Genomic DNA, 13,209 nt, shown 5'->3' with positions numbered 1-13,209 from the left:
AGAGAGAGAGAGAGAGAGAGAGAGAGACACACACACATATATAGGTTATTTTTCTTTGGAGTCTCTATCAATATTATCTTGTACACATGGCTACTATATTAAGATATATTAATATTAATGGACAGGTGAGAACAACAACTTGTTTGTAATTTCTACTCAACAACACCCTGTAGCCTCATGCTGACAGAGCTGATACTATATTAACTTTCTTAATTTGTTAAATTCCATTCTTTATTCTGGATCAACTGTTAATTCATTAATTTTCTCCGATCTGACTTTATCTATTTCAATGTTTTTTGCCATGGTTTTTTTTCTTAAATCCTGCTCTACTTTTCCTTTCATTATTAATTACACGTCCTCCTTTCCCATCCTTTTTCCATATTTCAGTACATTTTTACCATTGGATCTTCAGTTAGGATTTTTTTTTTTTTTGCCTGTTGGTACACAGATGCTTTTATCAAAGCATGCAACAAAACTGCAACACCCTACCATCAGATTTTATTTATTTATTTATTTATTTTTATGAAGCACCATGCAAGTAGCGAAATGGTTTTGGTGGGCGCTGCCACTAATAGAGAAACACAAAGGGGAATGTTGAAATACAAGTGCTTCTCTTACACTGTCTTTTTGCTTCCAATTCATCAGAATAATGAAAGCTAACATGGAAAGAGCATTGATCTTTCATTTCCATTGTTATCAATCAATCCCCCTTTTTGTAGTCATTGATACGGACTCATTGTACTAATGAATGACTGACTGAATGAACATATATGCATGTGTGTGTTATGGGAGTTGCACATGTGGCAAACAAAGAAATCACACACACACACACACACACATGCACGCACGCATGTACTATGAATATGCAACTCTGAGTAGTCATTTTTATAATACCATATAAATTGAACCATGTTTCTAATGGAAAAAATGAAAACAACGGCCTTGTAATTCAGGTTTTTGCATTGTGTATAAACATGAGGTGATGACTTGCTATCAATAACACACACACACACACACACACACACACACACACACACACACAGTCGCACGCGCAGCAATAAGGTATATACAAATTCCATTATTCAGTAATAAAGGAATCTTGACAGGAATCATCATTATACTAATGATTTTTTTCTCCTCATGAGTGTAATTTTAATTGATTAAACAAATTTTTTTGCTTGCTAGCTTTCACTTAATGATACACAAGTATTATTGATATATCCACCAGTAAGAATATGCAAAAGCCATTGGTATAGCCAGTAACAATAGAATATGAAAAAAAAAAAGGAAAATGTACCATTAATATTTAAGCATCTTTGAAATATATTTCTTACTTGAAAAATGTCAAGATTTTTAAAAATTATACATTTTTAAACTCTGTGAATCAGTATTGTTTGCATATGTACTCATTATATGCATTTTTGTTCTACATACATTTTTACCTCAATACTACTACTCTCTGTTTCCATCTCTCATACTTGAAAGATACCAAATAAATCATCTTTTCCATATTAAAAATAATTCGCTTTACTGTAACTATCTATATCATACGTTTATATTTCATTTGAAGTGTTATCATCCACCTGAGTGTCTGCTGTCATATTTGAAACCCCAACACTTAGTTCTACTTGTAGCAGCTGTGTTAGCTTCTCCATTTAATGGCTGGTAGTTTTCACTACTGCCAAATATTTAATCAATTTCCTACTCTTCCTTGGTGAATGCTCAACAGTTTTAACTGATTCATTTGCAATCCATATTTTCTGCTTACTTGAAAGTGGCTGTCTGTCTATCAGTCATCTCTGTCTATATCCATATCAATCTACTTACTTTCAATCATCTCTATCTATATCAATCTACATACTCTCCATTTTCTTTGTCTCTCTTCCCATTCCTTATGTCTTTCTTTCTTCACATTCCTCTGATTTCTCTCTCTCTCATTTTTTTATGATTTGTCTTTCTCTTCTTCCAAAGCTTCTTTCTCCACACTTGTCTCACTACTATCTTGCATCTCTCCCTCTCTTCTTCATTTTCCTCTCCTTTTTTTTTCTCTCTTTTTTATATTTTTCTTTCTTTTCAAATTCTTTTACTTCTACTCTTTACTTCTTGTTCTTCTACTGGCCATGTTCTTTGATTCTTCCGTCAATCATTGACCAACCCCCGCAACTCTCACTCAAAAGATATCATTCTTTATTTGATCTGATAAGAAATTTGATTGAAGTCCAAATTTTCACAATGTTGTACCCTTGGGAGCAAAATTGGTTGCAGCAAATTGCATTCACCTTGTAAATAAACTTTTTGTTTTGTTCTGTCAGTGTAGTAAATGTACTAATTTTGGAAATCTGTGGACATTTTGCTCTGGAGATTAAATACAGGTACAACAATGATTTCCCCAAATCTCTGGTTCCAGAATCTTTGACTTTAGTCAACACACCCTATATTAAACAGGTATTAGATTTACTCAAATAATTTAATAAAATACAAGTATCTGTACATTAGTGTAAATGATACAACTTTATTATACTCCACTGTACAAGAAACTGTGAAACGGGGCTGCCCACTAAACAAGTTTGGTGACTACAGGAGTTTGCAGTTGCTGCTCATAAACTAGTGCAGATTATAAGAGGTTCCAGACCATCAGTGTCTAGAAAGTTGATGCTGTACTCATACGAGAATAGTTGAAAAACCCAACCATCTCTCAAAAATATATTTATGTACATTGATTATTTTATTATATTTTATTAATTTTTGATGAGACAGTCAACAGAAAAGGGACAGAACAAAGTCAGTGACATTTGGTGATTTTTTTCCTGACCGGAGAGGTTGCTGTTGTTAATGTTCAGTCTGAACATTTGTTGGTAATCAGTGTTTTGAAGGTTGAGCAATGCCATCTTGGCTTGAAATACTTTTTACAACTACTACTGATGCTGATAATGATGATAATAATAATATTTAAGCAAATATGTTTTGCCCTTAAGCATTCAGATTATTACTCTGTCAAATGTGTTGTTCATTTATTCATATTGCTTTGAATTAATTATGTATTAGCTTGTAGTTTTGAGATTTCAATGATGCGATTGTTTAACTTTAGAATGGTCTTATAAGGTATATGTCAGGGTGGAGCTGACCAGTTTTAACATGAAACAGAATATTTAACTGGATATGACCAGTTTAAATGCTAAAGGACCTTGAAATAGAGGTCTCAAAAATGTGGTGTCTAAGAGCAACTGTACCTGTGATTATTGAAACTTTAGAGACAGTACTAAAATGCACTCTTAAACACTATGGCCAAATAACAGAAAATTCCAAAGCATCAGAATTACAAAAAATTGTTCACCTGAGTACTGTCCAGATCCTAAGGACAACATTATCAAATTGAAAATGCCTTATTTTCTTCAAATATTTTACAACTGAATGTACTAGAGATACAGCAAAGCAATTTTTTCTGATGCTCTAACAATTCTGCCAATACACAGTCTTATTGCTACTACTACTAATGATGATGATGATGACGACAACTAGTAGGACATTCAAAAATTTCACATTTTATAAATATTCTTATTTCTATTATTGATGCATGAATTTATTGCCCTTTATAACATTGCTTCATTATGTTAAGGACTTCAATTATGTCTTAATTTCGTTCCATAGTTAGATCTGTTTAAAATGTAACAATTGGACACATATTCCAACAAACAGACTACCATTATTGGTTAGTTTTTGCTATGATTCTTCTCTTCAGCTAGAATAGGTTGATTGGCTTTATAGTAAATAAAACATTTTACTGTTTTTCTTGATCCTGAATCCTCTCATTTTGTGAGGCTCACCATTTTCTGTACAGATGTCACAACATCTTCCTGTGCCTTATTTGTTCTGCCTGCGCTACAAGTTATGATCAGCTTGCTGTTTGTAACACCTTTTCCATTAGCAAATGTAATATCTTGTCAAAGGAAATAAAATGCATCCAATACACTCTGTAAAGTGATTGGTGGTAGGGAAAGATATCCAACCACAGAAACCATGCCAGAAAAGCAACATGTGAATGAGATGTGGTTCTTTGACTTGTCTAAGAATTGACTTTGGAATGTGATGACCCATTCAACCAATGCCAACATGGAAAGCAGACATAAAACCCATAATGAATATCATCTTGGTATTTGAGTCCTGATCCTGTTCTTCAGATATGTGCTTTAAAAATTTCTCTATAAAGCTTTGTGTTGAAAATCATTGTTACTAACAATATGACTACAATATTTACCAATATATGAATAAAATTGATTGGGTGAGGCGAAAGAGAAGATTTAAAAACAAACAAGAAATATGGAAAGACAAAAGAATTGCCAATAATTGGTGCAATTATTATACAAGATAGCAATATTATAATTATTAAAGAAGGCAGTGAGTTGGTAGAATCGTTAGCATGCTGGGCAAAATGCTTAACAGCATATTCAAGTAGCAATAGAAGAGATGGTTGGAGGGCAAATACAACCATACCAGTGAGGTAATGGTCATTGTATATTTAGAGGTAAAAGTTGACTAACCAAGCCAAATAGAAATTTCTATAGATACAGTCTATATGCAAGTGCTTAAGATAGGGTGGATTCAATCAAATTCTACCCCCAAAATATTGCTAGTGCACATCTTACCAGTCTTGACCACATAAAGTACTCTGAATTTGGAATCATAATGCAATCATACCTGTAGTTTGTTTACCAAATATTTGTATCAGCTGTAAAGATTGGAGAATAAAGTGTGTATGTGTTCATGGTTATATGCAGGTGTGCTGACATAAACACATGCACATCAGGCTCAAAATGTTGATTTATTTGTATGTGTGTTTCAGCAACTAGTTGTTTTCAAAGATATTCTTCATACAAAGCTAAAATATAAATAGCCATGAAATGCTTTTTTTTTTTTTTTCCATTTTTATTTTATATTTACATCAAGTTCAGCACTATTCTGATATTTTAATGAGCTCTTTTTATGTGTGCAGTTGGCCTTAGCCCTCTATTACTACAGTGACATAGGCCTACTACACTCAACTGTAGTATGCTGTAGTGTGCTTTTCTGCTTGCTACACTTAATTGTAACTCATTGAAGTATATTTTATTTTCTCCACTCAACTGTGGCTTGATATAACAGACGTATGTTTTTGTAACAAAATTGTTGCTATGAATTTAGTCTGAACTATTTTCTGACCAAGGCCTGCTCAATTTGATCGCTATAGATGTGCAGGTTTGCTATACTTGACATATAAGAAACTAAATGACCATGCAACAGAAATACTGTACATGGTTAGGTAATATATGGCAAGTTATATTGCACTTAATTCTTGGAATACATTAGAAACTGTTTCATGATTTGAAGGCTCTAGAAACTGCTTATTAAGAAATATCCAAGGAAACATAGATAGAGAATAGCAATGGAATCAGTGTGGCATCATTCAAGGTGACTTATTTTCTCCTCATTGCTCTGATCCATCTGAACGCAGTGCTTCAGAAAAGATTACCAACTGAAAAAGAAAAAAAAACATTGGACACGACCTTAATTGTCTCTTTTTTAAGGGTGATCTTTAAAAAAAATAATAATAATAATTTGTGTTGATCTCTTTTGAAAAATATCACAGAACTATTCAAGTTTTTTGATTTGAGTTTGTTGAAGTTGTAAAATTATAAGTGAATGTATGTGAAAAATGTAACTTGAATCCATTAAAAGCCTTAATACTGTTGGTTATTGAATCATGTAGCTATCACACACACGCACACACACACACACACACACCTACACCTCCACCTCAATTTACAAATTTAATTTGTTCCTGATAGCCAGTCATCACCAGAATTAGTCGTAAGCCAAAACTATTTTGCGCAAAAGAAATTCAAGAAAAGGCACAGTGACTTCGAGCAGGGATGTGCACTGTGCTAAAGTTAGACAGCAACTGACACTCTTCTCACTGATAACTTCCAGCTTCTCACCAACCATTGTTGCCAGCTTGCATGTTTGTTACTTGAAACACTGTTCATCACCCGAGGTGTTTTATACTAAAAAAATTGTTTGTGATGAGAGCATTTGTAAACTGAGTTTCCACTGTGTGTGTTCTTAAAACAGTATTCTCCAAATTAGGATGTGTATCAGGGTGTATTCCACAACATAGTCTAATATTGCTTTTGTTGTATGAAAGAAAACTGTCTTTGGATTTCTTTATTTTGCATTGAAGCCTTACTCATCATTATTGTCATTTTCACTCTCATCAGCATCCCCATCACCACATTCCCTTTTCATTATCCATTACCACTCTCATCCTCACCACCATTCCTATCTTCATTACCAACATAAAAAAAAAATTATCATCGTAAATTATGTTTGCATGTTCCTGTCTGTAGTAAATTAATTATAGGATATTTTCTGACCTTGTCTTTTTTCTTTTTTTTTCTTTCTTGTAGGGAGATTCCAGTGAATACTAGGCCTGTGATGAGTTCAAAAAATGGAACTAAAGCCCCCCTCTGTAAAGTCTGTGGGGATGAGTCATCGGGCTTCCATTATGGAGTTGATTCCTGTGAAGGATGTAAGGTAGGAAATTCGGTTTATATTTTTATGTTTTTTTTTATTTGTTTATAATACATAGAAAAGGGGTAAAAAAAATAATTTCATATATATTCTTAAATACCCTTTTATCAGTTTCAGCTTTTGGCTGGTCATGCTGGGGAGCCAACATCTAAACATACATAAAGGCATGGAAATGAGTGAAGCTAAGAGTAACTTCCAATTCAAATGAATGAATATATAGTAGCATTTCAAAATAAAGCACAAATATATCGGTTTATAATTTTGGCAGAAGGCCAGCAGTTTCAGAGGAAGGGATAAGTTGATTACATCAATCACAGTGTTCAACTGGTACTTATTTTAGCAACCCTGTAAAGATGAAAGACAAAGTCGACCTTGGCGGAATTTGAAGTCAGTACATGAAAACAGATGAAATGCCGCTCAACATTTCATTTGGCATGCTAATGATTCTGCCAGCTTGCCACCTTAAACACAAGTAAATATGATAGTGGCACCATTTGAGCGTGATCATTACCAGCGTCGCCTTACTGGCACTTGTGCCGGTGGCATGTGAACAAAACATTCGAGTGAGGTTGTTGCCAGTGCCGCTGGACTGACTCCTGTGCAGGTGGCACATAAAATACACCATTTTGAGCGTGGCCGTTGCCAGTACCGCCTGACTGGCCCTCGTGCTGGTGACACGTTAAAGCACCCACTGCACTCTCGGAGTGGTTAGCGTTAGGAAGGGCATCCAGCTGTAGAAACTCTGCTAGATCAGATTGGAGCCTAGTGCAGCCATCTGGTTCGCCAGTCCTCAGTCCTGATGTTGCTGGTCAGATCCTGCCAAACTGTCCAACCCATGCTAGCATGGAAAGCAGACGTTAAATGATGATGATGATGATTTATGATGCATTTTTATTTAAATAGGTATTGTGACACTAATACTATAGATCATCATCGTCATTTAATGTCTGTTTTCTATGTAAGCATGGGTTGGACAGTTTGGCAGGATCTGACCAGCAACATCAGGTCCCACATGGTTTTTGTAGCTGGGTACTCTTCCTAATGCCTACCATTTTACAGTGTGTACCAGGTGCTTTTTCCATGACACTGGTATGAAAAGAAAGGAAAAGGGAAAAGCCCCTTTGATTGAGTTGAAGTGTATTTAAAGGAGGATAAAGTAGATTTAGGCTAGGAATGGTGTTGAAGGCTAAAGTATGATAGAGAGACAAGCACAGGTGTTTTGCTATAGAGGTGACACGTGGATACCTTGTATTTATGTAAAGGTAAGTGAAGGGAGGTAAAGATATTGGTAACTAGGTGCCAGATATTACTCTCCAGGTACAACAAGATGAATATAAAGGAGAATATAAACAGTGGTGAATCAGGAGGAAAGGAGAGGATGGATAATTTCACATATATATCATCATCATCATTTAACATCTACTTTCCATGCTGGCATAGGTTGAAAGGTTTGACCAGAGCTGGTAAGCAGGAGAGCTGCACCAGCTTCGGGTCTGATTTGGCTTGGATTCTATGGCTGGATGGTTTTTTACTTGGCACAGGCACAGGTGCTATATAACATGGTGCCATCAGGTGAATTACCAGAATTAGCAGGCTGTTGGATAAAGCACCTTGTTATGCTTGGTTTTGTTGCTTTATGTTCTCAGTTCAAGTCCAACTCCATCCCACTTTGCTTTTCATCCTTCTGGGGTTGATAAAGTAAACACCAAGTGATAAAATAAGTGCTGAAGTTGATTTAACTGACTATAGTATAGTAGGCAGTAAGTAACCCAGCTTAGCCTCAGTTCAGTGACTGAAAGTAGTGAAAGTATGTGCTGTGTGTGTGTGTGTGCTATTAAACTTTATAAACACAAACTTGAGGCAGAAAAGAGTAACAAGCTGAATGACAGGTCTCAAGCCATCTATCTTTCAGTAGATGCCTAGGTCCATAAAAACTTATTTTTATAATCTCTCTTGGTTTTTCCCATTTATCTTTTATTTACAGTTAATTGTTTTTGTATCATATCACTTTATACCAAAGTAGTTTTCCTCTCACTTTTTCTTCCTTTTCTCTCTCCCTTTCTCTTGCCTCCACCTCTTTTCCCTGTATCTTTCTCCCCTAATTCTTCCTGCCACCTCACTGTACTTTTGACCATTTACATCTTAATCCGTAATTTTATACATTAACTGAACTGACATTTTCTAATCTGATTCATTACATTTTGGATTAAAATTTCATTGTTGCCATTTTTGTTGTTGTTGTGCTAAGGAATGCAAGTTGAGTGGCAAAAAACACTAGAATGCCAAAACACATAGATCAAAATAGTTGAGCCCCTTCGCATTGTGAGTTCAAATCCCAGTCAATTCTACTTAGCATTCCATTTTGTAAAATTGATATTGTAGACACAAGAAATACAAGGTAGGGAAGAGAGGAATGGCCAGCAATCAGTTCATGTCAACTGTACCCTTGCTCTGAATTAAAGTGTGACTTTATTCCAATAGAAGAAGTTGTTGCTGCTGCAATTAAGTGACAAAATCAGTAACAAGACCTTGTCTTACAGTGATATCTAAGTTGCTTTGTGCTCTGAGTGCAAAAACTTCCTGGCTAAGCTTTTCCTTTTCTTCCTTTAACCCTGTGGTATTCTAATCAGCCTTATCCGGCCCAGATATTCTACCTGTTTTATGTTCATACTGACCAGATCAGGCTTCTCACACTTACCTTACAATGTCATTCTAAAAATATACAATCACATCATAGAAATCACAACACTACAAAACAACTGGCACTCTGTCAGTTACAACAACAAGGGTTCCAGTTGATCCAATTGATAGAACAGCCTGTTTGTGAAGTTAATGTGCAAGTGACTGAGCACTCCAGAGACACGTGTACCCTTAACATAGTTCTCAGAGAAATTCAGCATGACACAGAAAGTGACAATGCTAGCCCTTTGAAATTCAGGTACTACTCATTTTTGCCAGTCGAGTGAACTGGAACAACATGAAATAAAGTATCTTGCTCAAGAACACAACATGTCACCAGGGATTGAACTCACAACCTTACAATTGTGAACCAAATACCCTAACCACTAAGCCACGTACCTTCATGCTACAAAATAATGTATGATAAATTCAAATCAATGTGAACAAGAGCACTCAGAGAGTGCAAACTGCTACCAATGTCCTCTCAACGATTAGCTAGAAATGATTTTTTAAATATCTGAAATAAACTCGACTGCTCTCACAAACAAGAATACTAAAAATGAACCCGACTACTCTCAAAAATTAAGTTAAAAAACAGGAAAAATAATCCAGAGTCCTTGTCCAGTACCTGATCAATCCCAAAATCTAATCAGTTCATACCAGTCATGAAGCCAAACATCCCTGAAAGTTTCATCCGAATCCATTCAGCAGTTCTTGAGATATCTTGTCCACAGACAAACAAACAAACATGACTGAAAACAATACCTCCGCCTTAGCAAAGGTGGAGGTAATAAATAAGTATTACATTTTATATAAAGTAATCTAAATGCTAAAGGATTAAAGCTACTAAAATTATAACCAGTGAAATACTAGTTCCTCTAATTGGCTATACCATCATCATAACAGTTTTAACATCCACTTTTTCCTTGTTTGCATAAGTTAGATGGAATTCAGTAAGATTTTCTATGACCAGGTACCCTTCTTACCCAACCCTTATCTGTCCCAAGTGAAGTAGATTTTCTCCATGACCAAACATGTTTTTATGGAAAACTGGAGAATGAAGGACACCACCAGTATGATGGTGGTGCTTATTTGCAACTGTTATGTGATACACAAAATCGGCTTCTTCCAGTTTCCTTCCACCAGATCTCACACGGCTTTGGTTATCTGTGACTATTGTAGAAGTGCCACACAGTGGGATTGAACCCAATGCTATCTGTTTAGGGAGTAAACATCGTGGCCTTGTACTTATTATTGTATCTAAAGAAGGCTGGAGTTTTAATAGTAAGATATACAATCGGTATTTATCACTATCCAGGCTAGAACCTTTTCCACTAACATTACTACTGTCATACTATGCACCACTGTGCTGTGCTGTTGTCTTCAAAATCAGCTTTGGTCTCAGTTAGAGATTGTGTTGCCACAAAAGCTTGCATCACTAGGTGCTCCTTTACACCATTCTCATGTGCAGCTGTTAGACATGGCCAATGAGAGTGGCAGACTTAGAAATGCTGGAACAATTTACTCACTCTTACTATTGCCAAATGCTCTGTGTTTATGCTTTAGATTTAGTATCAAACTTCAAAGTCCATCTGCGCAAAAAGTATTTCCGTTGGTTCGGTCACACACTCCATCATCCACAAGATGAACATGTCCTTGCACCAGAACCTATACAGGGATAGTGTAAACCATTATTAGGTGGACAGTCAATTTTTGAATCTAGCTAGTCATTGTGCATACAGTCATAACTAGTTTATGATTGCTATGTGATCACCAGGCATGGTTAACTTCAGTTTGTGGTGATACTGTGAAGTCATTGTTTCAGGTTTGGTCAACTCATTCTGAGGAAAGATGCAGGCACAGGTACTATTGTGAAGGCTATCACAGTAGATTCTAAGTGATTAGATGTAGCAGCCTGGATTTAATTTATGTTTGGAATTACTTCATAGCACAAATCTTCTGTTTTTACCTAATTCTGACTTAGAATTAAAATGTCCAAGTGGATGAGGTGTATGGGCATCTTGAGTTTGAAGTCAGTCCACTGGTTTTGAATGTTACTTGTTACAGGTTAGCATGCTATCCCTGAGAATTTTTCCTGCATCAGCTTGATGCTCCATGGTTGGAGCTAATTCTATGCTATTTTAAAAGTTCTTAGGAAACTATGAGAAGCAAGAACATATTTACATTTAGTTCTGATTCTATGTTTTCTGTTGTTTGATTTTACAAAATCCACCATTAATGCAGAGGAATACATGCACATGCGCACACAACACTTCCTGTCTACCAAATTTCACTTGTGACTATTGTAGAAGAAAAACATCAGTCAACAGTGTCTGTAGTACAATCAATGGGAACAAGCCCTAACACACACACACACACATATATATATAGTGACCTATAACAATTTCATTCACCTTCCCTCAATCTGATATTCACCATTGACTTTACCTCATCCCCTGTTTGCCATTCCTTGCATTCATCTACATCTCACGCTGTCCTGTCGAGAACTTACCACTCTTGTTTCTCTGTCCCTATCCCCCTCATATTCTCCCTCTTCTACCTTATGGGTATCGCTTTACACCTCATCACTACCACCTCTCTCTCTCCAGTCGGTTTAGCCATATATTTCCTCTACTGCAAAACACTTGTTCTTATCCCTTTATCATACACCTGGCATCTAGCTGCCTCCTTCAGTACTACACCATTACTCAGTTAAGGCGTCTTGTGAGTTACTGAGTGACCTTAATAGTGCCAGTGACACAAAAAGCAGTCAGTATACATTGTAAAGTGGTTGGCATTAGGAAAGGCATCCAGTCTTAGGAACCATGCCAAAGCAGACATTGGAGTATGATTCAGTCCTCTTGTCAGATCCTGTCAAAACATCCAACCCATGGCAGCATGGAATATGGATGTTAAATAATGATGAGAACAATATATAATTTTAAAAAATAATAACAATAAAAACTGGAACTCCATCAGTTACAACAGTGAGGGTTCCAGTTGATCCAATCAACAGAACAGCCTGCTCGTGAAATTAACGTGCAAGTGGCCTAGCTCTTCACAGACACGCATACCCTTAACATAGTTCTCAAGCAGATTAACCGTGACACAAAATATGATAAGGCTGGCCCTTTGAAATACAGGTACAGCCCATTTTTGCTAGCAACCTGAAATAAAGTGTCTTGCTCAAGAGCACAGTGCACCACTGGGAATCGAATTCATGACCTAACAATCATGAGTCGAATACCCGAACCACTAAGCCATGTGCCTTCACAAATGATATATATAACTACATAGATACACATTATTGCTCATTTACCAAATGAATTAATTTTTTAAAGAATAACATTTTTTATTTTAATTTTAAATGACTAAAGGCGGTGCTCCAGCATGGCCACAGTCAAATGACTGAAACAAGTAAAAGAGTAAAAGAATGATTAATTAACTAATCTAATTTTTTTAAAGATAGTTTCAAAAAGACATAGACTATACTTCAAATTCAAATTACGATGAACGTAAACAAATAAACGAAGTTTGCTTTTAGAAGCATTGAGATGTCTTACAAAGTTACAGAAGTGATTTTAAATTCTCAAACGCAGGATAATGCTAATAATATAGCCTGAACAGGATAAACTACCCCTATTTTGCAGAAAAAAGTGTAGGCGGCCAGCTAGTCTGTATATTTATATAAATTTACATCCTCATAATCATCATTTTTACATACTTTTGTTTTCCCTACATTATTCAGTGTATCCATAGCAAAAATTAACTACTTTCCCATTACTTTAAGTATCTTTGTAAGAGGCAGCCATTAAATGGTATATTGATGTAGAAATATTTTTTTTGTTGATAGGAGTGGCTGTGTGGTAAGTAGCTTGCTTACCAACCACATAGTTCCGGGTTCAGTCCCACTGCGTGGCACCTTGGGCAAGTGTCTTCTACTATAGCCTCGGGCCGACCAAAGCC

General features: G+C 35.9%; 1 protein-coding gene across 3 annotated transcripts in view; it reads left to right on the top strand.

Moving 5' to 3' along the window:
- The window catches only part of LOC106878243 (nuclear hormone receptor family member nhr-48), a 329,560-nt gene that overhangs the window by 254,356 nt on the left and 61,995 nt on the right, over positions 1-13,209 (top strand). For all 3 annotated transcript variants that reach the window (XM_052966399.1, XM_014927414.2, XM_014927413.2), the window contains one exon: positions 6,441-6,567. In XM_052966399.1, coding sequence (XP_052822359.1) covers positions 6,441-6,567 — 127 coding nt within the window. The remainder of the gene's footprint in view (positions 1-6,440; positions 6,568-13,209) is intronic.

This window comes from Octopus bimaculoides, chromosome 3 (genome assembly GCF_001194135.2).
Source record: "Octopus bimaculoides isolate UCB-OBI-ISO-001 chromosome 3, ASM119413v2, whole genome shotgun sequence".
Taxonomy (NCBI): domain Eukaryota; kingdom Metazoa; phylum Mollusca; class Cephalopoda; order Octopoda; family Octopodidae; genus Octopus; species Octopus bimaculoides.
This window is presented reverse-complemented; position numbering and strand designations above follow the sequence as displayed.